General features: G+C 42.2%; 1 protein-coding gene across 1 annotated transcript in view; it reads left to right on the forward strand.

The window, feature by feature from the left end:
• FA2H (fatty acid 2-hydroxylase) overlaps nt 1-10943 on the forward strand; it is an 87101-nt gene extending 76158 nt beyond the window's left edge. Inside the window, exons 3-7 of the mRNA XM_072636550.1 lie at nt 667-809; nt 3428-3534; nt 6526-6698; nt 7707-7959; nt 9180-10943. Of these exons, the coding sequence (XP_072492651.1) occupies nt 667-809; nt 3428-3534; nt 6526-6698; nt 7707-7959; nt 9180-9256 (753 nt within the window). The 3' untranslated portion in view covers nt 9257-10943. The remainder of the gene's footprint in view (nt 1-666; nt 810-3427; nt 3535-6525; nt 6699-7706; nt 7960-9179) is intronic.
• The last annotated feature ends 16623 nt before the right edge of the window (nt 10944-27566 follow it).

A 27566-nucleotide genomic window follows, 5' to 3' on the forward strand; every position in this document is an offset into this window, starting at 1 on the left:
TTTCAGCTGCCCCTAATACCCTGAAACATTCCACAAAACCTCTAGAACAGAAATGTCATACTCCTAGCCTAGAGATATTATATTAAAATATAATTAAGAAATATTTAATAAATGAAAATATTTTTAATTTGTTGGGAATTTTTAACAAAATAAAAATACGATGTGAGATAGGTAATGTTAATTTATGGTTTTCTAAGTCAGTATGATACTGGCAGAGATGAGTTTCTGTTTGAGTTTGACCTCACTGCTCAAGCAGACCATATCTTTCCTCCCTCTGCAAATTTGTATAGACCATTTTGGATTACTTTTTTGCCCCCTCATTCCTTGGCTTATATCATTCTCCATGTAAGTGCTGTATCTTGCATCAAGTGTACAACAAGCTCACTGAAGTCGGGGACTGTCGTTGTATCCGGTAGCACATAGCGCCATGCCATGAATGTAGTTGTTGCTTAATCACTGCTTGTTGAGTGAATGAGTATAAATGTTCAGTAAATACTTGCTGGCTACATGGATGGACAGATGAGTGAATGATTGATTTCCAGTTCAGCAGCCAAAAGAGAGTCTGGGCTACAACAAGAGAAACCTATGTAATTCCTGGCCCAGAGTGCTGATGATTTCCCTGACTTGCTCTGCTGACCCACTCATGGTGTGTCTTCTCTGTTGAAGGACCTGGTTGACTGGCAAAAGCCCTTGCTGTGGCAGGTGGGCCACTTGGGAGAAAAGTATGATGAGTGGGTGCACCAACCTGTGGATAGACCCATCCGCCTCTTCCACTCAGATTTCCTAGAGGCCTGCTCCAAGACTTCTTGGTGAGTACTGCCCTGTGTCTCTGGAGATTGATGTCCCCCCTAGGTAACCTTGAGAAGGCACTGCTGACAGGAAGGGCAGGAGAGAACATCAGTCCTCTCAGTTCAAGGGCCTGGCACTCCTGAAAACTACTAGCCTTTCCTCTAGGGCTGTTGTCCTGAGGTCAGCCTGGGGAAAACAAGTGATCTGTGTGTGGGGCTGTCTGACTACCTTCTACATACATGAAAATGTTCATCTTAATCATGATTTAAAATATTGATGGTACAATGGAAAAGGGAGTGGATTTGGAGTCTGAGAGTCTGGATTCAAAGTTCACCTCTGCCCCATACTATCTATGTGACTCGTTAACCACTCTGAGCCTCAGTTTCCTCCTCTGTAAAATAAGGAGGAAGGTCTAGAAGACCACTAAGATTGCTTCCAGCTCTAAATCTATGGCCCTGTGAGTTATGATGCTAGAACATGATTTTAAAATCAATGATCAGAAAGTCAGATTATTGTATATGCCTAGCAAATCTGCTGTCCTGTCCGGCCCTTCTTCATAGCTGAGGCCTTACTATACTCTCCCTAAGATAGAGAAACCAAGCTCAGATTTCTGTGCAGAGCCTGAGTCGTTTAGAGGGTATTTATTGAAGGTAGACCTTCCTCAGTACTCCCGCTATCTACCCCCACTTCTGCCTCTGTGCTTTCAAGTCCACAGTCTAACTGGCTGAATCCCCACATGCAAGTGGACATAGTCATTCTATACTTCTGTGAGATATCTCTAGGTTTCCAGCTACAAACATTTATTAAGCACTTGCTGTGCTTACATATGTGTGTGTGTGTGTGTGTATGTGTGTGTGTGTATGTGTATGGTGCTTGGAGGAATGGGGAGTTGGGGAGACAGACAAAACTTAGGGAAAATCTCTCTTCCCTCGTGGAACTTTAGAGTCTAGAGTTCTCCTAAGACATGTGTAATCAGGATTCTTCGTGGGACCTCCTGGGCCCACATCTCATAAATCAGGGAGTAAGGTAGTACAACCCTTGGGCCAGAAAGGTTGTTGCCCAGTGAGAGGGTACCTAGCCAGCATGGTGTCAGAAGTGTCTCCAAAAGTAAGGCCTGCTATGTTCTGGCCACCCTCCTCCCTGCCTTCAGTCTTTAGTTCCCATTCGAGCAGTCTCACCCTCCACTGACCCCATTGCCAAAAAGATACAGCCTTGATACTCTTAACAACTAGATTCCCTTCAAGCTAAGCTCAAGCCCCACTTCCTACTGTATGTCCTGCTGCACCCCATGCTAATGCTTTCCTGCAGATTGTATGTGCTAATTCATACTGTTTCCCCCTCCCCCTAAGAATAGAAGCTCTTGGAGGGCAGATACTATTTCAAGTTTGCCTTTAAAGCTGCGGAACTCAGTTCCTGGCACAGAGGAAGCATTTAATAAATGCTTGTTGAGTGAATTAAGGATGTTACCTGACTCTATCCATGAAGGGCTCATTTTCGGCTGTGGATAAAGTCATGATATAACAGTCTCCAAGTGTCAAAGTGAGAGCTGACTGCCTTCTTACTCACCTTCCTTTCACTTAATGAAGACTCAGAGTTAGAGGCTGGGAGAGAGGAGGGAGGAAGAAGGGAGAATGTAAGAACAGAAGGTGTCAGGCATAGGGCAGGATGTGAATAGTCACACACAGACTCAGATCTCTATCTAATCAACATCTAGATGCATCTTTGAGTTCAAAATAAACAATGGTTATTGAAAGCTTACTATGTACTGGGACCTCTACTAGAAACCCCAGGGACCACAAGAGAGTAAAAGGAAGCCCCTGCCCTCATGTGGCATGAGATATGGGGAGTGGGGCAGAGGTGGTGAGGGACAAGCACTCAAATGACTGAACAGTGGAGTAGGACAAATCAGAGCCATTAGAAGTGCGCAGAGAAGTACAGAGACACCCCGCTCAGGGTTAGGGTTCAGGGTGTGAGCAGGGTGTGAGCAGGGCAGGCTTCATGAAAAAGGCAGTATTTCCAAGTAGCACAACATTTCTGATCCAGAAAGGACCTTAGACAGCGCTCGTCCCTGTGTTAAGAGCACTAGTGCTGTCTCTGGTACTAAAAAGGTCTCTGGTTTGGGGGAGGGGGAGATCAGTGCACCTCTGCACATGAACAGAAGTAAATAGTGAGAGAAATCTAAGCATGGGGAACAACCTGTGAGAGGCGAAAGGCAGTAGTTGGAATGTCACATATGGAGACTAACAAACGGGTCTACCGGGAGGAACATGGACCGAGTGAAGGGGCGGGGTGAGGGGGGGGGATGTGAAATCATTGGAAACAGATGTTGGAGCCAGATGGTGAAGCTAAACTGAGGGGTGGGGAGTTATTTCATAGAAGAGGCAGGGGGGGATCTCTGAAGTTACTTGAACAAGTTTAGGGCTCCCAGCTCTAAGGCACAAGGCTCTAACCCCTATTCTATCATCAGGTGACCAAAGAGCCTTTGGACAGACCTGCTCCCCTCTGGCTCCAGACCTTCCCTTGAGTTACCTTATCCCCTCAGTTCTCCCCCTGATGTATCTCTAGGGAAGTCAGACCCTCCTCACAAGTGCCCTTATGGGGCCCTCTCTTTTTTATTGCTTCTGTGGGCCTCCTCTAGGTACGTTGTTCTTGCTGTCTGGTCCCCACTGGTGATGTACCTCAGCTGGTTCTACTTCAGAGCCCTCACTCAGGACAACGTCCGACTCTTCTCCTCATTCACCACAGGTACTCAATCCTCAGGAAGTTTGTTTGCCTATCTCTCTGTTGGGAGGGGGGGCCGTCTGATTTTCCCTAGTGAGTTTCTTTTACCCATTCTGGAGGAAACATCCTTGAGTGTTTGATAGTTGTCAACAGAAATGCCAGCGACAGAAGGATTTGGCTATGATCTCTCCCCCAGAAAAGGTCAAACAAGGAAAACCTTAGAAAAAAATAAGGGACTATATGAACCTCTCTTAGCCCAGAGGAAGAAATTCTTACTCTTTAAGGAATGGTCAAGCTCTGGGAATTGGAATGTGGTGACATACAGGACACCTCACCTAACAACAATCAGTCATTCAACAAGCATCTATTAAACACCTCCTGTGTGCCAGGCACAGTGCCAGACAGCCCTGGCCTCGAGAAGCTGACGCTCCATTGGGAGATCGTACATATATCAGCATATTCTGAAAACACATAAAACAAACCCAAGATAGTTTGGGCAGCTTCATTAAGGTGGTAATATTTGACCCTCCATCCTGTCTCCAAAAGCAAAGAACAGAAATCTGATGGCCTTTTTTGTCTGAATCTTTTGGTACTTTCCCCCACCACACCCCCAGTTTAAGAGCATCCTTTGGGTAGGCAACTTAGACTGGGAGGTTGCTGATGGCACAAGGAGCCTGGGAGAGTAGGGGAGGTGGCAGAAGGAAGTCTGACTCCATGAGTTGGAATCTCATGTAGCCACGAGCCATCTTTTAGTTCTGGGCCCTTCTTTTCTGCTCCCCTTCATCCTTTCCATTGTGGAAAAATGAGGGTTCTGTGCCAAGTGACTCTGTGCCCACAGCCTCTGCCAGGTGCAGTTTGCCAAGGGAAAGCATTTATTAAGTGCCTGCTATATACAAAGTTGAAGGATCCCCAAAGAGAAATCAAGTGGCCTGTGGTGGGTGTAAGTAAGCTGTGACACCTTGCACATTCCTCAGAAGAAGCAATACAGAGGATGTCATCGGAAAAGAAAGACTGGAGGGAAACGTGATGGGCCAAGAAGAAGGGATTGTCATTCAGGGATCACTGAGGAATAGTCCACATGTTCCATCGGTAGCTTCGCGATATCAGGAAAAGGTCAGGAAGGGCACAGGCAAAGACGCAGTCAGCAAGGGTTAACTGCAGCCTGTGAGCCCCCATGGCCCCACAGCCAAGGCCACTGCTCTCGACCCACGCTGAATAGCTCCTGGACAGGGCAGGGTTTGTTGCTCAGAAATTCTGCCTGCTGAATTGCCCTCTGTCTGCCTTGGGCTCCCTGACAATGGCAGACAGTGGTTGGGCTGCTTGGAGGCTAGCTGGTGGAGGAGGGGCGGGAGGCGGGCAGGGAAGAGAAACTGAAGCTTTGGCCAGCCTCCCTTCCCTCAGCTCGGAAGATGCCACTCAGTACCAGCTCCAGAGCAGGGGGCGGGCAGGGGGTGATACTGGGGTGAGGGGGTGGGCAGATTCTTGACCTATGGGAACAGGCTTCTCCAAGTGGCAGGGACCGCAGTAGAGACACTTTTTTGGCCTCAGGCCCCAGATGACTTTATGGCTTATGAAAAGCTTATTAGCCAAAAGGCTGGGGCTTTGCATTAAGGGATATGATAAAAGGTTAAACCATCAAAACAAAGTGATATTACTGGGATTCAAACCATTTCATTCTTGGAGGGCTCGCCATATGTAAACTCACATATCTGTGCTCATATTTCTTTTGTTGTTTTTTAAATTCAACTTTTTTCAATTAACAAGCATTTATTTCCCCTTGTAACAAGTATCTGTCATCAAACAAAACAATTCCCACACTGACCACGTCCAGCTTCTTCATCTCCTGAATTTGTGCATCTGCTTAGGCCGCCCTTCTCTGTGCCTGCGATGCTCTGCCTTTCAGAATCTGTGTCTGAGAATCCAGTGAGCCCCAGCTTGGGTGCAGCTCCCTCTGGGAAGCTTTCTCTGGTCCCTTCTCCCAGCCCAAATCAGCACCTGGACCGTGTCCCTAATGTGTTCCAGGAGAACTGAGGCTTCTTTTGAGCAGGCACTTTTGCTACTAATCAAGATGTAGAGGATGAATCAGTAAGCATTCCCAAAGTGTCTCCAATGTGTCTGGGATTTCAAAGTCAAAAATGAAACAGTCTCTGATTGCAGGGAGCTTACACTCTACTAAAGAGACCACATGTTCTTGAGCGAGTATATATAGTAAATACAAGGGAACAAGAAACCCAGTTTGGCAGGACCAGAGAGTGTGGGAAGGGCAGCCTAGAATAAGCTTCCTAATGAACCTGGAAAGGTATGTTAGGGCCAGGTTGGGAAGGCCTTTAAATCTCAACACATTTGATGCTGGGAGTGAAAGGGTAAGCAAGAGTATGATTCGGTTAGGGCTGTGCTTCAAGGCCCAATTTAGCTTCTAAACTGCCTAATGGGAGTGTTTACAAAATACTTTCAGCTAAGTGAGAAAACTGAGATTTAGTGATTTTTCTAGTAAGCAGCAGCACTAGCACTTGAATGAGAAGTCTCCTGACTCCAGTAAAGGCAAGGGCTCTTCCTATCATTCTACAAGCCCCTGGGCTTTGAACCCTTCCTATCTCCCCCCTCCACCAGCCCTCATGCTTTGCCTTTCCTGTGTCCACTCCCAAAATCCCAATGGTGATCAGAGGGTATAAGACTAGACTTGCTTTACTTGACTACAAAGAAAAGAACTAGGCTTGGAAGTGGCAAAGAGATGGCTTTCCACTTTTAAGGGAAATTTTCCCAACAGTTAAGAGTTGGTAAGAAATGGATTGGGCTGCCTCAGGAGGTGGTGGGTTGCCCATCACTCTTGCAGTGAAGGCTGGGAGGCCTTTCCTCAAGATGTTAGGGTCCTTTTCAGATACCAGTTGAACTAGATGACCCCAAAGTGCCTTGACTCTCTATGGTGCTATAAGGGGCTATGATGTTTGGTCCAGCACATGTGCTCAATGCATCCATTCCCCTGACCCCAGCTCACCACCTTCTCTCTCTATACAGAATATGCCATCCCTATGTCCAAGTACGTATTCCCATTTTTCTTTGGTGTTGGGATATTGTCATGGAGTGCTTTAGAGTACGTCCTCCACCGCTTTGTGTTCCACATGACGCCACCTGCTAGCAACCATTACCTCATCATGTTCCACTTCCTCATCCATGGCCAGCACCACAAGGTGAGGGGTCCTGGGAAGAGGCCAGGGTAGGAGTTTGCTTCCCCTCCCTTAAGGTAGAAGTTCCACTGGAAGGGATCAGGCATGGAATCACTAGCCCCAACTACTGACCTCCATCATGAGCACCAAAGGCTTCCTTGTGAAGGTTGTGACTTGGGGATGGGATGAGGGAGAAAACCCATGGAAATTCTGGAGGTGGTGGGTGGATGAAAAGGCAAAAGTCCTGATCTGAACTGATGCTGTCAAGATGTGCTGTCTCCAAAAGGCCCATTCAAGAGTGACTCTGATCAAAGACATTTCAGGCAAATGAGAGCACTGTCTTCAGGCAGGGAGGCCTTTCAGTCCTTCCCAAGTAGCTAAGTGATCACCACTAGTTACAGACTGTCTATGATGGGGATGTGAAGTAGTCCCTTAAACAAATTTGACTTGAACTCCGAAAGTCCTCTCCTCAAAATCATGACCATCCCTATGCAGCCTGCTGAGGCCCATCTTTATCTGAGAAATGGGGTGAGAGGTCAGATGAACCCTTGAGTGATCTCAGGAGCTTTAATCATCTAGTTGTATAAGAAGCAAACTTTAGCTCAATAGAATGATAAACTTTCTGATCATTAGAATTGTCCAAGAGTTGAATGGGATGCCTGGGAGAGGTAGTGAGTTCCTTGTCACTGGAGATTTCCAAGCAGAAGCTAAATGGCACTGTAGAGGATAATTGTATGGAGGGTTCCTGCCCGGGAAGGGGTTGGACTAAATGCTCTCTCAAATCCCTTCCCGTCTTGAGATTTCTATGGCTTTTTCACCTAAGTCTCTACCATGGTCATATGACTTTGTTGGCATTGAATTCTCTGCCACTGCCCAGGCCTTGTTCTCTATTCTGCTGCCAGTAGAGCTGCCAGCTCACGGGCCAGATGTCCTCAGCCCAGAGCCTTCCAGAAGGGTGGGGCTCAGAGCCAAGCTACCCCTCCAGACATGGCCTGGGGACAACTATGCTAACAGAGGTCTCTTCATCTCTAGTCCCCATACGATGGCTCCCGCCTGGTCTTCCCCCCTGTACCTGCTTCCCTGATCGTTGCCTTCACCTACCTGTTGCTCCGCATCCTCCTACCTGAGGCCATCGGGGGCATCATCTTCACGGGTGGCCTCCTTGGCTACATCATCTATGACATGATGCACTATTACCTGCACTATGGGTCACCATCCAAGGGCACCTACCTGTACAAGATGAAGGCCTACCATGTTAAACACCACTTTGAACACCAAAAGTCAGGTATGGGCTGGGAGGACTGCAGGAAGAATTATGTGTGCCCTTCCCTCTCTCTCCTCACCACCACTACTCCCCCTACCCCTGAGAAGCACCATTTTGGGCTCATGAAACTACCCATGAGCACCCGAGGCAATGAAGGGAGTAACCCTAAACCACATCTATTGGCTTGTCATGAGTGTCTCCTAGAAGATGAGAAGGAAAAAAGGAAGTGATCTGAGGCTACTCAGGGCCCCACTTTCACAGTATTTGGTGGTGGTGGTGGTGGTGGTGGTGGTGGTGGTTCTTCCTTCTCCAAGAGGGTCGATGACATCACAAGGTTGATGTCTTAACTTTCAAGTGAAGTGGGTATGAGTGAGGCAGGGCTGTGCAAAGTCATCAGCTTCACTGTCTTCTCCAGAATCCTTCATGGCCTTTAGAGGTAAAGGGGACCATAGAAGCCATCTTGTCCAAGAGTTCTTCCCCTTTTCTGTGTCATGGACCCTTGTCAACAGTCTGGTGAAGTCCATGGACCCCTTCTCACAATCATGTTTTTGTTTTTATTTTTTTTGGAGGCAATCTGGATTAAGTGACTTGCCCAGGGTCACACAGCTAGTAAGTGTCTGAGGTCAGATTTGAACTCAGGTCCTCCTGACTCCAGAGCTGTTGCTCTATCCACTGTGCCACCTAGCTGTTCCCAAAATCATGGAATTTTTTAATCTTACTTACTTTCAGCCAACTGTGACAGTTTTCTTTTTTCAAAATCATGTTTTTAAAATGTATAAAATAAAATACATAAGGTTGTAAAGGAAACCAATTCTATTGCAATAGTTATCAAAATATTTTTTTAATTTGTAATCTGTTAATATACCTAGAAATGGATATAAATAACTACAGTAACTTCGAAGTAGTGATGAGCATGAATTCTATTTTTCAAGATTTCTGCAACAACTTTAATGTACTATTCATAGAACGTATCTCCGGGTGACAGAGTAACATACTTTTAACACAGCTCTGGTTCATAACTGTAGGAAATGATGAATTACAATTAGAGATTTGTGAAAATAAAGATGTAACTTTTTGCATTTGAGGAAACTGAGGCTCAGAGGGGGCTGAAGTGATTGGCCTAAGGTCACACAGCAAGGGTCTGAGACAGAATGTGAACGCAGGTCCTGACTCCAAGTCTAGCCCTGTCTACCATGACACTTCTCCATTCTTCTGACTTTGCCCTTTCTCTCCCTCTCCAGGGTTTGGCATCTGCACCAAGATCTGGGATATATTCTTTCATACCGTCATTCCAGAGACCTCGGAGAAGGAGCAGTAACACCCTACAGCCCCCCTGCTTTTTTCTTCCCAGTACCACCCTTCCCTCCATCTTGGCTAACACTTCCTCCCCTCACCCTTTATTTAGCTGGTGACCCCTGCAGGATGCCTGGGCCACTGGATGGGTCAGCCTCACTGGCCCAACGAGAGGTGGTAGTGATTCCCTGAGGATAAGAGGGACTGATGCCTTTCTAACATGTCCCAGAAAAGAAGTTGTTCTCAAGACTCCAAGAACTGAGAGACTCCAGCTCAGCCATGGAATGCCCTCCTGGCAGTCTGCCCATCCGAGATGGTCCCACAGACTCCCTGTGGCCCAGTCCTGCACCAGTGATCCAGAGCCCTGAGTCCAAAGAGCCACAGCCCTAGAGAGGAGTGAAGGAAACAGATCCCATGAGAAAGGAGCAAGCAGCTGCCTATTGATTCTTTCAAAGCCTCAGGTGCCTTGGCTTCCCTTGTAAGAGACCCCTGATGATGCCTGTGACAGTGGCCTCTATGCTGCAGGAGCCAGATCAGCTTGCAGCTCCTCCAGTCTCCCCTCCTCCCTCCGGAGCATGTCTTTCATTACCCTTCAGATTGAGGGGTAAGCTGGCCCACTCTCTTGCTTCCGGGAGATGGCGCAGCAAGGCCTGAAGTATATGAAGGGTTCTCACTCATGGCCCAAGTTCTTCTGTGGATAACTCCCTCAGTGCCTAGGTCTGAGGCTGCCTCCAGCAGACACCAACCACAAGTGCCAATTATAAACCAAATAAGTACCTCCTGGACTGATGGCCTTAGGGCCTAGCAGGCATTCAGGAAAGGCCTGGAGACCACTTATCCATTCCCCTAAGCTGGGCCTCCAGTCCTCACACCCACCTCTTCAGAAGCAGGGAATGGTCCCTTCAGAGTCCATAGGTGCTAAGTCATCAGCTAGAAGGCTGGCCAAAGACATCACCCCTTTCCCTCTGGCACGAACGCCCTATCATGAGAAGTCATCCCTTATCCCCCTCTGAGGACCCCTGGCCATCTGGGAGGCAGACACTACCATAGTCCTCCAGGGAAAGTGAAGTGACTGAGGTGCCTTCTTTTCTCCCCCTTTCTTTTCCTGGACAAATCTAGCATTTGGCCATTGTCCCATCATTCCATATTCCCAGTGCCTCAGTCACCTTCTCCCAGATCCTCCCAACAATTATCATCCCCTAAGTGTGTTGAGATGGGTTGCCGTGTGAATTGGCATCTTGGGGCCTTCATCTTCCCTTCTTCCCCAGTTCCCAGTTTTCTCCAACCCAACCTGGCTGCTCTCTCTCTGTCCCCTGCTGCAGGCCCATGACATGAAGCACCATCCTCTTCCTCTTAACCAAACCCCCCACTGCTTTAAAGCATTTGAGATTCTCCTAGCCTGGCCCTGGGCCAAGTACGGGTTTCATATGCTGCCTCTCTTAACTCTGGGTGTGGACCCCATGGAAGTTTGCTCTTGTTGGATTTTTTTCCTTACTCCTGTCCTCAGTTAGTTCTTGAAAGTTAAAAAAAGAAAAAATTCAACGAATATCAAAAGACATGGTTTGGGCTGATCTTGTGATTTCTAATGTTTACCGTGGAGATATTTAAAGGTTTTGGAAGAAGACTGTAGAGCTGTAGTTGTGAAATAAAGGTGTAAATATTGTTTATTTTGAAAAATAAAACATAAAAAAACCTCGAATCAAATAACAAAAGCCTAATTGTTATCTGTCAAAGCAGCGGGTGAGCTGGGGACAGAATTCCCCTGGCAGGCTGACTCATGCAGTTTCTGTCCCAATCCAGCTGGCTTTCCCGAAGGGGAAGAAGAAAAAAGATACAGGCAGGCACTTCCCATAATGAAAATGGGAAAAATGAAAAATGAGCTCAGCATGGATAAGGAGACAGAAGAGCATTTCCCTTCCCTGACTATGCTGTGGTGGCAGCCTTCACCCCAGTTCCCCACCTTGACCCTGAGCTGGAGTCCCTTGAGCTGCCCACCTGAAAATGCTCCCCGGTGGTGTTGTGTACCACAGATGCAAGAACAATAAGCATTGAAGTACTGAATGCAAGCAGGGCAAAGTCACTGATTGTGGTGGATCTTTGATATCAGAGCCCCCCACCAAAGGGAGAACCTGGGACAGAACAGGGAAGGAAGCTAGGAGGAAGCAACATGGTGAAGAAACTTGGCCAAGTGGGCAAATTTCAAAAAAAGGGGGCCACATAAAGGAAAGACTTCAGCAGGAAATTGAAAGTCCTACTTTTCCCCACGGTCTTAAGTCTAACAAGATGGTGCTAACAGTCTTGTGTTGGAAGAGGTGATAATTGGAGAATGAGTACAATACAGAAAAGAGAATTCTTAACCTTTTTGTGTGTCCTGGACCCTTTTGCCAATCAGTCTGATGAAAATGAGGGACCTCTTCTCAAAATAAGGTTTTTAAGTGCATAAAATAAAATACATAGGATTACAAAGGAAACCAATTATGTGGAAATACAGTTATCAAAATAATTTTTAAAACAAGTGCATGGCCCCCAGGGCTTTAAGAACCCCTGAAATTAAGCCAATCTATGATTGACATATTCAAGCAGCTGCTCGATCTAGTTCCTCAAAATTCTCTGCTGTAGCTGCTATGGAAAATGAAAATTATAGAGTCAGTACTATGCTTTAATAATAATAAGAGCATTTATATAACACATTAAGGTTTGTCAAGTGCTTTACAAATACCTTTTTGTAACAACCCCATGACATAGGTACTATTACTAGCTCCATTTTACAGATGAGGAAACTGAGGCCAAAAAAGGATTACATGCCCTGGTTCACACAGCTTGTAAGTGTTTGAGGCAGGAGTCAAAGTCAGGTCTTTCTGATTCCAAGTTCCCCACATTGACCACACAACTGCCTCTAAATGAAGAACCAGAGCGTAGTAGAGACAAGTAGAAGGTCGGAAAAATGTCACATAATGAACAAAGGAAGAATATCCTATGGTAACAATGAACCCTTGAGCAGGGATCAGCCCAGGAGCCAGTTGTGGGCTTCCTGGGCAGGGCTGAGGTTTGGTAGGTGCTTCAAAGGTGAATATCCATGACTAAGACAGGAGGGTGGATCGGGAGAACTTGGAGAGAACTGAGATGCACACTGGGCTGAGCAGGAACAAATTCTGGAATTCTTTGCCAAAGAGGAAAGGGTGGGAAAGATCAGAGGCTGAAATTAAGATGGAGTGCTGTAGATGACAGGGCAGACACACCTGTGATGGGGACCAGACATGCCAAAAGGGTGAGGTCCCAGCAGCCGCTGGGATTTCTCCCAGAGAAGCTGTCAGATGCTTCCTTTCCCAGGAGATGCTAGAGCTCCTCAAGTTTTCTGTCCGGATCTTGAAGGCACCTGGTCTTTCTGGGTCCTGAATCTGCCAAGGGAGAAGGCTTATAGGATTCAGAACTAGAAAGGAGTGTCAAGATGAACCAGGCCAATGCCCTCACTTTACAGGCAACGAATTGCAAAGCTAGTATTTGAACCCAGGTCTCCTCTTTCTACATAATGAGAAGACAAGACTCATTGGAAAAGACCCTGATGTTGAGAAAGATCAAAGGTAAAAGGAAAAGGGGATGGCAGAAGATGAGATGGACAGTGTCATGAGTTTAGACAGACTTTAGGAGAGAGTGGAAGATATATGGGCTTGACATACTATGGGCCAATTGGATCACCAGGAATCAGACTGAACTAATGAACAACAAACTCCTCTTTCCATTATAACAACAGTGTTTTAAGGTTTGCAAAATACTTTACAAATGTATTATTTTATCCTCAAGACAACCCTGGGCGGTTAAGTTCTATTATTATCTTCATTTTACAGATGAGGAAACTGAGGCAGACAAGGGTTAAGTGACTTGCCCAGGGTTTGCACAGCTAAATAAGTGTCTCATGATTTCCTGTGTTCAAATCCAAATCTCTCTCCACCACACTACCAAGCAATCATCAAATTAAATTAGATTCTACAACTAGGATTTGTCATGCTGTGATCAGAGCAGCAATATGTGGAATTTTGATCATGGTGGGTGATATGATGAAAAAAGAGTTGAAGTCAAGGTGGAAAGCATCATGTTTTAAGATACAATTGATAATGAGAACATATTGAATATTAATGTACCAAACAATTAATAAACAAGTCGCTTAGCAAGCCGGAAAGGAAAATAGTAACCATCATCACAAAAGCCAGAACTGAGTGGGACTTGAGTTGTTTTGTTTGTTTGTATTTGCAAGATAATCGGGGTTAAGTGACTTGCCCAGGATCACACAGCTAGTAAGTGTCTGAGGCTGGATTTGACTCCAGGGTCAGCCCTCTATCCACTGTAGCACCACCGGGCTGGCTCCTAAGGAGCTTGAGCTGTTTAAGCTGTGAGAGTGGCTCCTAGCCTCTTGCAGAATCTGGAGTTCATCTAGCTCTCCACTCCCTACTGCCTTGATATCTACTGCTCCTCTCTGCTCTGCATTGTTCCCTTCCATCATGACTAAGTCAGGCTTGTGGTAGGTGCTAGCATGACAAGGGAAAAAATTAAATAATCCCCAACCTTAAGAAGTTTACATTCTGCTTTCCCCCAAGAGGGTGCCAAAGGCAAGGAAAGCTGTTGTCCCCCCCCAAGACAGAAGCCAAGTCCAAGGCCTTGAAGGTCAAGAAGGTCATAGCCACAGAAAGAAGAAGATCTGAACATCCCCCACTTTCTGGCTACCCAAGACACTAAGATTTTGGAGGGAACCCCAAATACCCTCAGAAAAGTGCCCCTTGGGGAAACAAGCTGGATCACTGTGCCATCATTAAGTTTCCCTTGACCATTGAGCCTGCTATGAAGAATATTGAGGACAACAACACCCTAGTCTTCATTGTGGATGTCAAGGCTAGCAAAGCATCAGATCAAGCATGCAGTAAAGAAACTGAATGACATGGATGTAGCCAAGGTCAACACACTGATCCTGCCTAATAGAGACAAGAAGGCCTATGTCCCACTTACTCCAAACTATGATGCTTTAGATGTTGCCCACAAAATTGGAATCATCTAAACTGTGTCCAGCTATCCCACTCCACCTACAGTAAAAAGTTTTCCAGGGAAAAAAAAGTTTGCATTCTATAGAGGAAACATGTTTATTTACACGTATAAGCAAATATGAACTAGACACAAATAAAAATAGTAAGAGCCAGCATTTGTATAGCACATTACTATTTCAAAACTCCATACATTATTTCATTTCATCCACACAAGAACTCCTTTAGGTAGGTACAGTTATTGCCACTTTGAGGGCAGGTAGATGGTGCAGTGGGTAGAATGCCAGACTTGGCATCAGGAAGACCTGAATTCAAATATGGCCTCAAACACTTACTGTGTGACTCTGGGGCAAGTCACTTAACCTTGTTTGCCTCAGTTTCCTCATCTGTCAAATGAGCTGGAGAAGAAAATGGCAAACCATTCTAGTGTCTTTGCCAAGAAAACCCTAAAATGAGGTTACCGTGAGTCCGACTCGACTGAACAACCAAACAATATTATCACCACTAGTTATTCCTGGTAAAGGACAACTCCATGTCCTGTGGCCTTGTCTTTGCACAACTATCTCTCATGCATGCCTAGCATGAATGTTCTTGCTTTTACCTCTTAAAATTCCTAGCTTCCTTCAAAGGTCAGTCTAAAGCCTTTTATGAGATTCCCAGACTGTCAGTGGCCTCCTCCATTCCCAAAATTCTTTATGCTGAGATGTTGTAGCTAGGTGGGGCAGCAAGTTATTGTGAAGAATTTGAGTCAGGATATGATGTGATCCTGGGCAACTCTCAGCCTCTTCCTCACATTTTCTTTTGCTCATTAGGTTGGTGAGGATTTTTGAGTCCCTACCATACCAGGATCTTTTGAAGGAACTGGACTTGTAGAAGCAAAGGACAAGCTGTCTTCAAGTATTTGAAGGACCATCCCATGAAAGAGAAATTAGCCTTGTTCTCCTTACACTCACACAGCAAAACCAGTCATTGCATTGATCTTATTTTGCTTACCTGTATCCCATTACAAGAGAGGGTTGTTGGGCAGAGGAAAGGAGGTAGCAACATACAACTGTAATGTAAGAAATGGAAAGGAGAAGATTGAGAGTTGGAAGGCATTTTAGAAGTCAGGTTAACATTGGAAGGCATCAGCAACTTAATAAATACCATTAAATACTATTGGGATATCACCTGAGCCCACACCATGCCCTCTTATCTGTCTCCATTTATTAATGTTTTCCCCCTGGGGTGATGGTTATAATGATTCACAGAGATCAAGTAGTACTTTGGTTTCTGATGATCATCATTCTCCACAATCCCTCACTGGGAATCCTGTTTCTTATAGTTGCCATATTCCCCTATCCATGAGCAACAGAGAGAAAGCTGGGAAACGGGAACAAGTGACATCCTGAGAGCTCTATGGTATCGGACGGGTCTGAGGGCAATTTTCTGGAGACTTTGTCCTGGAGAGAGGTTTGCTTCAAGAAATGTGAGTGTTCGGTGTCAGACCGTGGAGCCAATGTTGCTAGTTTCCATGCTAAAGAGCAAAAGCTGACTTTGGGGCCAGATTGCTGGGGTGACTGAGGCCATACAGGCTGCCACAGTCAGAAATCCTGTCTGCTGGTAGTCAGGACCTTTGGAGGAGCTGCGCATACAGAGAAAAATTCCCTGAATCCACAGTGCCACCAGGACACCCAGATTGCAGAGGTCAGCAGAGTTGAGGCAGAGCCAGAGTGCCAGGGACTGGCCTGCTATCAAAAAGCCCATAGGCTCATGAAACGGGCAGGAAATATGACTTGCATCCCATCTGTGTTTCTCTGCTTCCCCTTGCTATAGTTCTGATATGAATTCAGGGCCAAAACACACATTCCTCTCCTCCTATTCCTCTTCTATGAACTACAGATGTGGAAAGAGGTTTGGGAATAAAATTGGATAGAAGTCTCCATATAGGAGCTATCATCTTTTTTTCTTCACTTTGCTGCTTAATAAACAATATGGCTACAGTATATTAAATACATACCTGTGTGAACATGAGGACAATTTGACAGAGAAAGGAAATTGAAGATTTAGGATGTAGATAGAGCCATAGATTTTCTATTTTTAATATTCTTCATAACTTCCTATAGATTACTTTGGAACCCAGACAACATGGATTTGGAATGGTTCTGGGCCATTTGGGGAGTCACATGGTGAGGTGTGATGCTCCCGTACACCAGAAAGATGCAGAGGGAACTACTTGTCCCCACCTGGGGATCTTTCTAGCTGGATATCTATTAAAGTGACACACTCCTTTTCAGAGGTAAAGAAGGCATCATACCAGCTGATCTGGGTCACTAACACAATTGCAGCACCCCTTATATCACATGCATGCGCATAGAGGTCACTAGAGCTTTCTTGTGCTTCAGAGAAAACTGAAATTTTTATTTGAAAAGGATCATAATGGAAGATGTAAAATTTGCCCCCCTCAAAGTATTTGTAACAATAGAAAAAAGGTAATGGAAGGAGGAAAAAGAAAAAAATCTAAAGCTGACGAAATTATTGGTGAGAGATTTGCCCCTACAATAAATCCTCTAATTTCTGTCCTATATCCCGAGCCATGGACATTATGAAAGCATGCCAGGTAAAGAAGAACTCAAGCCAGCACTTCCTAGTTTGCTCATGTTTGAGAGTGTTTTCACATGTTGTTTCTAAGACTTGGTAGGGCAACAAAGTTTTATGGCCAAAATTTAGTTAACAGAAAGTTTGGGGGTTGGAGAAATTTTACAGTGGGAAGGGAGTTTTTCTTTAAAGGTACAGGAGGGAATTCCCTTTTATTCCCACAGGTCAGATAAGTCAACTTAGAGGAAGCAGCAAGGCCTCCAGAGGGAGAGACAGTAGGTAGCATGGACCAAGTAAGTCACCTGCCACCACTTTGACCACCATCTTCCCTCAGAACTTGCTGGAGACAGTCCAGGACCCTGAGCCTTAGGAATAGCATTGCTGCCAGCCCAGGGCCCTCAGCCATCTTCCTGAGAAGCCTCTAGGAGAGACAACTATAGCTACTGAAGACCCTTAAAGTTCTTTCTACCAACAATCCTTGGTGAAGACAAATAGTCAAAACTTCAGAGAGTGATAGGATTTTATCAGTGGAAATGACATCATGGAAAAGGACAGTACTATATGCTTTGCTGCTGCACCCAAAAGGTCATGGGGCTTTTCTATCTGACTTACACCTACAGCCTTCCATTTGTGTCTCCCCCATTATGAGACTATGAGCTGCTTGAGACAGGGACCGTCTTACTACTGCTCCATTTGTAACCTCAGTGTCCTAAGGAATAGTGTTTTACACGTGTTGGTGTTGTTGAGTTGTTTCAGTGAGTTAATGCATTCTTTATTTGGTTCAGCTTTAGAGCTCTCTAGCTTGTCACATTTTGATTTTGCAAACAGGACTGAATCGTTATACTACTGAATGATATTATTACAGGAATGACTGAGGAATTTCAAATGCTCATCTGTCATTGTAACAGCCTCAGGCAGGCCAAGTACAAAGGGGGTGAATACCTGCCAAAAAGGAGAGCAGATGTGATCTCTGTTAGAACGACAAGAATACAAATATGTAATTATGCCAGTGTCATTAGCAGGTAGGTGCTAGGCACAATGGAGAGGAGGTTACAGGAGTTGGAGTTAGGAAGACCCAGGCTCCAATCCCTGCCCCAGTGCTTCCTGGGGGACCAGGAGGGAGTCACTTCCCAGTTCCTCAATCTATTCATTTCCCCTGACCCAGCCCTCTGCTCTACCATAGCTACAGGCACAAAAGTGCTCAAGAAATGTTGACTGACTGACTGAATACATAGAGATGGCCATGCCCTTGCATTGCGGTCACCCACAGATGGAGCTCTCCTGTGTCCACTAACTCTGAAATGCCTTTATCTGATCTTATCTTATTAATATCTTTCCTTCCCCTCCCTTTGTCACATGTTTTTAATATTTTTACTTTTATTGGCGTTTTGGTTTTACATTACACACATTTACAGATTACTCTTACACTGTGAGCTCTCTTATAACAGAATAAAACACTTAAGTAAAGCTAATGATACAGTGACCTCACCTCAAAGTTCTGCAACATTTCACATCTGGAGGATGCCACTCTTTTTAATGAACATAAATCTGTTTCATTGAAATGGAGGCCATTGGACTGAGTGTTCTCTCTTCTCTCCTTCTTCTCTCACATCACTCAAATATCTCCTTCCTCTATTTTCTCCTTCACTCTACTTTCAGATGAAGGTGGAACCTCCTCCTTACTGAGCTAAACTCCTCTTTGTAGACCCTGAGTCCATCCAATTTCCTCCTGTCTTCTTCAGAAGATTGCTCCTATTACCATTCTCAGTCCCTCTCTCCTTCAGCCTCTTCACAGCTCCTTCCCTGCTGCCTACAAACACTACTGTCATCCCTAAAAAGAAAGAAAAAATATCCCCTGGTCCTATTATACCTGGTACCTATCATTCCATGCCTCTCCTTTCCTTCTCTGATAGCCTCCTTGAGAAAGCAGTCAACATCAGGTGCCTCCACTTCCTTCCTTCTCTCTTTCTCCTAAACCCTCAACAATATGACTTGTGACATTGTTCACCTAAAAGTGTCCTCTCCTGAAGTTACCATTGATCTGTTAATTTCCAAATCCAATGGCCTTTCCCCAGTTCTCATCCATCTTGACCTCTCTGCAGCCTTGGACACTATCCATCATTCTCTTCTCCTGGATACTCATGATCCTGCTCTCTTCTGGTTCTCCTCCTACCTATCTGACCACTCCTCAGTTTCCTTTTCTGGTTCTTTCTCCAGGTTACATGACTAAGTGGGAGTGTCCCCTGAGGGTCTATCCTAGACCCTCCTCTCTTTTCCTTCTCTATTATTTCACTTAGGAATCTTCTCAGCTACTGTAGTTTCAATTATCATCGATATGCAGATAATTCCCAGATCTTTGTATCAAGCCCAAATCTTTCTCCTCCACTTCAGTCCCAAATCCCCAGCTGCCTTTTAGAAATCTTGAACTGGATGTCCTGCAGTTATTTCCAAATCAGAACTCATCATCTTGCCCCCTAACCTCTTCTCTTTTCCAAATTTCCTTACTCAAGGATATTGCCATCCTCCCAGTCACCCAGGCTCATTACTTTGGTGTCATCTCCAACTCACCTCAAATGTCCAGTCCATTTCCCATATGACATTTCTGTCTCCACATCAGCTCTGCTATTCATCCCCTTCTCTTCTCTCACAAAGCCACTTCCTTCACTTGGGGCCTCATCATCTACACCTGTACTGTTGTAATAGACTTCTAATCAGTGTTCCTGCTTCACAGTTCTCTGAACTGCAATTCATCTTACGTTCATCTGTAAAGGTTATTTTTTTTAATATGTTAATTCCTAGCATTCATTTTTTTTTTAAATTTGAGTTCAGAATTTTCATCCTCCTTCCCACGCTTCCCCCACTCATTGAGAAGGCAAGAAATATGATATCATTTATACTTGTGAAATCATGCAAAATGTTTTCATATTAGCCATGTTGCAAAAAAAGAAAAATGAAGTGAAAAAAATTATGCTTTAATCTGCATTCAGACTCTTATCAATTCTTTCTCTGATGATGGATAGCATTTTTTATCCTAAGCCTTTGGAATTGTCTTGGATTATTGAATTGATTAGAATAGTGAAGTCTTTTACATTTGGTCAGTGTTACAGTATTGCTGTGACTATGCATAAAGTTCTTCTGCTTCTATTTGCTTTACTTTCCATGAGTTCATGTAAGTTCTTCCAAATTTTTTGAAACCATTCTGTTCCTCATTTCTTATAACACAATAATATTCCATTGCAATCATACACTATAACTTATTCAGTCATTTCCCTATTGATGGACATCTCTTCAATTTCAAAATTTTTGCCACCACAAAAAGAGCTGCTGTTTATATACATATATATGTATATATGTATATATATTCTTTTCCTTTTTATTAGATCTCTTTGAGATATAGACCTAATAGTGGTATGCTGGGGTCAAAGAGTATGCACAATTTTAAAGTCCTTTGGGTATAGTTCTAAATTGTTCTGCAGAATGGTTGAATCAGCTCACAATTCCATCAACAATGCATTAATGAGCTTATTTTTCCGCATTCCCTCCACTTGACATTTTCCTTTTCTATAATATTAGCCAATCTGATAGATATGAGGGTAGTACCTCAGAGTTGTTTTAATTTGCATTTCTCTAATCAGTGGATTAGAGTGGGGTTTTTTATATGACTATAGATAACATTGATTTATTCTTCTGAAAACTGTCTGTTCATATCCTTTGACCATTGACCATTTGTCAGTTGGGGAATGACTTATAAATTTCTTATAAATATGACTCAGTTTTCTATATGTTTGAGAAAGGAGGCCTTTGTCAGAGAAACTTGTAAATTTTTCCCCAAGTTTCCTGCTTTATTTCTAATCTTGGCTGCATTTGTTTTGTTTGTGCAAAAACTTTTTAATTTGATGTAATCAAAATTATCTATTTTACCTCCCATAATCCTATCTCTTATTTGGTCATAAATTCTTCCTTTATCCATAGATCTGACAGGTAAAAATTTCCATGCTCCCTTAATTTGATTATGATATCACCCTTTGCATCTAAATCATGTACCCATTTTGACCTTATCTTAGTATATGGTGTGAGATGTTGATTTATGCCCAGTTTCTGCCTAACTGCTTTCATTTTTTCCAACAATCTTTCTCAAATAGTTAATTCTCATTCCAAAAGCTTGAATCTTTGGGTTATTCAAACACTGTGATCATTTACTATTGTGTATTGCATACCTAATCTATTCTATTGATCCACCACTCTTTTTCTTAGCCAGTACCAGGTTGCTTTCATGATTACCCCTTTGGAATACAATTTGAGATCTGGCACTTCTTCGTCATCTTTCTTCACATATTTTTTTCGTTGATTCACTAGATGTTCTTGACCTTTTGTTTTTCCAGATGAGTTTTGTTATTATTTTTTCTACTTCTATAAAATAACTTTTTGTTAGTTTGATTGGTATGGCTATGAATAAGTAAATTAGCTTTAGGGAGAATTGTCATTTTTATTATATTTGCTCAGCATATCCATGAGCAACTAATTTTTCTAATTGTTTAGATGTGACTTTATTTGTGTGAAAATTATTTTATAATTGTTTTTATATATTTCCTGGGCTTGTCTTGGCAGGTAGACTCTCAAGTATTTTATATGGTCTGCAGTTATTTTAAATGAAATTTGTCTTTTTATCTTTTGCTGCTGGACTTTTGCTGATGATTTATTTGAGTTTATTATTTATACTACAACTACAATTGCTAAAGCTGTTCATTTTTTCTACTAATTCTGTAGGATTCTCTAAGTGTATCATCATATCATCTGCAAAGAGTGACTTTGTTTCCTCATTGCCTATTCTAATTTCTTTGATTTCTTTTTTTTTTTTTGGTCTTATTTCTAAAGCTAGCATTTCTAGTAAAACATTGAATAATAGTGGTGATAATGGGCATCCTTGCTTCACCCCTGATCTTATTGGAAAGACTTCTACCTTATCCCCATTATAGATAATGCTTGGTGATGGTTTTACATAAATACCCTTTATCATTTTAAGGAAAGCTCCATGTATTCCTATGCTTTCTAGTGTTTTAATAGGAATGCATGTTGTATTTTGTCAAAAACTTTTTCTGCATCTATTGAGATAAAGATATGATTTTTATTGGTTTTGTTATTGATATGCTCAATTATGCTGATAGTTGTCCTAATATTGAACCAGCCCTGCATTCCTGGTATAAATGATGCCCACCTGGCCACAGAGTGTGAACTTTGTGATATATTGCTATAATCTCCTTACTAGTATTTTATTAAAATTTTTTGTATCAATATTGATTAGGGAAATTTATCTACAGTTTTCTTTCTGTTTTTCTCTTCCCGGTTTGGGTACATTTGACATATTTGTGCTATAAATAAATACATATGACATATATGTGTAATAAAAAGAATTTGATAGAAGTATTTCTCTACATATTTTTCTAAATAGTTTATGTAGTATTAAAATTAATTGTTCATTGAATATTTGGTAGAATTTACTTGTGAATTCATCTGGTCCTGTGGGTTTTTTCTTAGGGAGCTCATTTATGCTTGTTCAATTTTTTTTTCTAAGCAGGGTTATGTAAGTATTCTATTTCTTCTTCTATTAATCTGGGCAATCTATGTTTCTATAAATATTTCTCCATTTCACTTAGATTGTCAGATTTATTGACATTTAATAAGGCGAAATAGCTCCTAATAATTGTTTTAATTTCATCTTCATTGGTGGTACATTCACCTTTTTCATTTTTGTACTGGTAATTTGATTTTCTTCTTTCTTTTTCAAAATCAAATTAACCAGTGGTTTTTACCTATTTTTCTTTCATAAACCATCTCCTAGTTTTATTTATTATTAATGGATTTCTTTTCTTTCAATTTTGCTAAACTCTACTTTGATTTTCAGGATTTCCAATTTGGTATTTGGTTGAGGATTTTAATTTATTCCTTTCCTAGTATTTTTTAATTGCATTCCAATTCATTGGCCTGCTCTTTTATTGATATAGACATTTAGAGAGAAACTTTCCCCTAAGCACTGCTTTGACCACATCTCACAGATTTTGGTATGTTGTCTCATTGTTGCTATTCTCTTTAACGAAGCTATTGTCTCCATGATTTGTTCTTTGGCCCACTCCTTCTTTAGGATTACATTATTTAGTTTCCAATTAATTTTTAATCTTCCTTTACTGAAGATATATTTTTATTGAATTCTGGTCTGAAAAGGATGCATTTGATATTTCTACTTTTCTTCATTTCTTTGTGAGTTTTTTTATACCCTAATACATGATTAATTTTTTTTAAGGTACCAGGTACACCTGAAAAAAGGGATATTCCTTTCTATTTCTATTCAGTTTTCTCCAGAGGTCTGTCACATCTAACTTTTCTATAATTTTATTTTTCTCCTCAACTTCTTTCTTAATTTTTTTATGGTTAGATTTAGCTAGTTCTGAGAGAGGAAAGTTGAGGTCCCCCACTAGCATAATTTTATTTGCTATTTCCTCCCATAATTCATTTAACTTTTTCTTTAAGAATTCAGATACTATGCCATTTGGTGCATATATGTTTAGTTGTGATATTATTTCCTTGTTTATGGTATCTTATAGCAAAATATAATTTCCCTGCTTACTTCTTTTGATTAAAGATATTTTTGTTTTTGCTTTGTCTGAGATCTTGATTGCTATCTCTGCCTTTTTTTTTACCCTCAGCTGAAGTATAATAGATTTTGCTCCAGCCTCTTATTTTTACTCTGTGTGTGTCTCTCTGTTTCAAGTGTGTTTCTTGTAAACAACATATTGTTGGATTCTGGTTTCTAATCTGTGCTGCTTCTACTTCCATCTTAAGGTGATGTCATCCTATTCACATTCAGCTATGATTACTAACTGGGTATTTCCTTCCATCCTATTTTTACCCTGTTTATCATTCTCTGTGTCTGTGGCTGTATATCTGTGTGTCTGTCTCTCTGTCAATCACTGTGTCTCTGTCTCTCTCTGTTTCTCTGTCTGTCTGTCTCTGTGTGTGTGCATCTCTCCGTCTCTCCTTCTCTATTCCTTTTAAAAGTTGATTTTGCATCACTATTGATTAGAGAGATGCAAATCAAAACAACTCTGAGGTACCACATCACACCTATAAGATTGGCAAACATGACAGAACAAGAAAATGATAAATGCTGGAGAGGATGTGGGAAAGTTGGAACACTAATTCATTGCTGGTGGAGCTGCGAGCGCATCCAACCATTCTGGAGAGCAATTTGGAACTATGCCCAAAGGGCTACAAAAATGTGCATACCCTTTGACCCAGCAATATCGCTACTAGGACTATATCCCCAAGAGATCATAAAAATGGGAAAGGGTCCCACATGTACAAAAATATTTATAGCAGCACTCTTTGTAGTTGCCAAAAACTGGAAGTCAAGGGGATGTCCATCAATTGGGGAATGGCTGAATAAATTATGGTATATGAATGTAATGGAGTACTATTGTGCCATAAGAAATGATGAACAAGAAGACTTCAGAGAGGCCTGGAAGGACTTATATGACCTGATGCTGAGTGAAAGGAGCAGAACCAGGAGAACTTTATGCACAGCAACAACCACAGTGTGTGAGAGTTTTTTCTGGTAGACTTAGATTTGTGTAATAACACAAGAACTTCTTACCAAAAAAAAAAAAATCCCAATGGTGGATCTCAAGGCAAAATGCCTGCCACACTCAGAGAGAGAAATATGGAAGTCACTCACATATTGTAGCAGATCATGTTTGTGTATGTGTATGTGTTTGTGTATCATGTTCTGATTTGTTATACGATTTCTTTCATTTATCTTAGTCTGACTACATAGCATGACTATAGTGAAAATATACTCAATAGGAAAGTATATGTAGAATCTATACAGAATTGTATGCAGTCGTGGGGAGGGAGGGGGGGAGTGGGGGTAGGTGGGGGGGATAAAATCACAATTGTATGGCAGTGATTGTTAAACATTACAAAATTAAAAAAAAAAAGAGTTGATTTTGCTTCTGATCGCTGCCTCCCTTAATCGGTCCTGCTTTCTATGAGCCCACCCCTCTTCTTTTATCTCCTTCCCGTTCTACTTCTCTATTAGGTAAGATAGATTTCTATATCCAACTGAATGTGTATGTTATTTTCTCTTTGAACCAATTCTGAAGAGTGGTTCAAGGATTGCCTGCCACCCCCACATACATTTTTCCCTTCCTTACTTGCCTGTTTTATGTGAGATAATTTTCCCCATTCTTCCTTTTCCCAATACATTCCTTTTTCTTACCCCTTAATTTTTTTTGGAGATCATCTCATCATATTCAATTCACACCCATGCCCTCTGTCTATGTATACTCCTAACTGTTCTAATAATGATAAAGTTCTTTGGAGTTATAAGTACCATCTTCCCATATAAGAATGCAAATAATTAATCTTATTGAGTCTCATTTGATTTCTCTTTCATGTTTACTTTTTTATGCTTCTCTTGAGTCTTATATTTGAAAGTCAAATTTTCTATTTAACTCTGGTTTTTTCATTGAAGGTTTGAAAATCCTCCGTTTTATTAAATATCCATTTTTTTCCCCTGAAGGATTATACTCAGTTTTGCTGGGTATTTTTTTACTCTTATTTTTTACTGTAATTATTATTTTTTACTATAATCTAGCTCCTTTGCCTCCCAGAATATCACATTCCAAGCCTTCTACTCCTTTAATGTGAAGGCTGCTAAATCTCATGTGATCCTGATTGTGGCTTTATAATTTCTAATGGTTTCTTTATGGCTACTTACAATATTTTCTCCTTGACCTGGGAGCTCTGGAATTTGGTTTGTAATATTCCTGGGAGTTTACATTTTGGGATCTCTTTCAGGAAATGGTCAGTGGATTCTTTCAATTCCTATTTTACCTTCTAGGATATCAGGGTGATTTTCCTTGATAATTTCTTCAAATATGATCTCTAGGCTCTTTTTTTTAAGAATGGCTCTCAGGTAATCCAATAATTCTTAAATTAATTATTTTCCAGGCCAGTTGTTTTTCCAGTGAAATCTTTCATAGTTTCTTCCATTTTTCATTCTTTTGGTTTTATTTGATTGGTTTTTTATGTCTCATGGAATTATTAGCTTCCACTTGCCCATTTCTACTTTTTAAAATTAGAATTTTAATTTTAAATTTTTCTTCAGTGAATTTTTGTACCTCTCTTTCCATTTGGCCAATTCTGCTTTTTAAAGTGTTCTTTTCAGTGGATTTTTGTGCCTAAAAGAACATTTGACCAATTCTGGTTTTTTAAGGTGTTATTTTCTTCAATATTTTTGTGCCTCTTTTATCAAGCTATTGACTTCCTTTTCATAATTGTCTTGCAAAGCTCTCATTTCTTTTCCCAATTTTTCATCTAACTCTCTTGGTTGATTTTTAAAGTCCTTTTTGAGCTCTTCAAGGAATTCTTGAAAATTTCACATTTTTCTTTGAGGCTTTGCTTGCAGCTGTTTGACATAGATGTCTTCTGAGTATATATATGTCTTGATCTTCTTTGTAACCATAGCAACTTCTTATTATGAAATTCTTTTCGTTGTTGTTCTTGTTTGCTCATTTTTCCAGCTTATTTCTTTGTGGCAGCACTGTCCCAAGCTTCAGATTTTTCATACTGCTGTTTTCAGTGCTGGTTCTGGTGATCTATAAGTTTTTGGTGCTTCCAAGGTGGCATGATCCAAGGAAAAGTGTGGTCATCGCTCTTCTGGCTTGTGCTCTATTCTTTACCTAGGAAGGGCCCCTGCTCCTCTGTATCTATAAGTGCTCTCACTCCTCTTGACCCTGGAACTGTGGCCAGGTCCCCTGCTCTTCTGTAACCACAAGCACAAGTGCTCTTTTCTGCCTTGCAACTGGGAACAGGGTCCCTACTCCTTCATGAGTGAATACAAGCATTCCTCTCCACACTGTAACTGTGACCAAGGATCCTGCTCTCCAGCACCCATGAGCTCTAGAGCTCTCCTTCACCTCAGGACTGTGGCCTGGAACTGCATATGGCCAATGCAATAGGTTCCTAAACCCAGCACCAGCAAAGAATCCCCTATAAGTTCTTTCTGACCAGTTGTCTGACCATCTTGCCATCTAAGGACCAAGAACTCCTGAAGCTTCTGCTACCACTGATGCCGTTGCTTCCAAGGCCTTCCATTGTTGCTTCTACTGGTACTGCCACTATGAGCACTCTGGACTAGCCCCCACTCTGGTGTAACAGACCTCTCCCATCAACCTCCTGAGTTATCTTAGGCTGAAAAAAAAGTCTCACCATGACCTTTTCTTGGCTCTGCCACTCCAGATTTTGACTTGAGGCATTATTTTAAAGTTATTGGAAGGTATGTTGGGAGAGTTCAGCTGAGTTGCTGCCACTTTTCCGCCATCTTGGCTCCACTCCCAGGTGATTTTTTTCTAAAGTGTCCAAGTGACCAAGTTATCCAGTTTATTCAATGAACTCCAATGGTCTTCTGTTATCTCCACAATCAATATAAAGCCCTCTTTTGGAATTTAAACCAATTCATCACCTGGCCTCTTCCATATTTCTTACACTTAACTCCCCTCCATGCAGGAGTATGCTGGAGTCAACTTATACTGGCTTGAGAGAGCTGATTACTAAATTTTCCATGCAAATTAGGGCTTGATTTATTGTTTTGCTGATTTATAGATCTGAGGAAGTGATGGAGACCATGTTGATAAAACATATTAAACTTACAAGAGTACCCCTAAATGCATT

The sequence above is a fragment of the Notamacropus eugenii genome, chromosome 1, assembly GCF_028372415.1.
Source record: "Notamacropus eugenii isolate mMacEug1 chromosome 1, mMacEug1.pri_v2, whole genome shotgun sequence".
In the NCBI taxonomy this organism is placed as follows: domain Eukaryota; kingdom Metazoa; phylum Chordata; class Mammalia; order Diprotodontia; family Macropodidae; genus Notamacropus; species Notamacropus eugenii.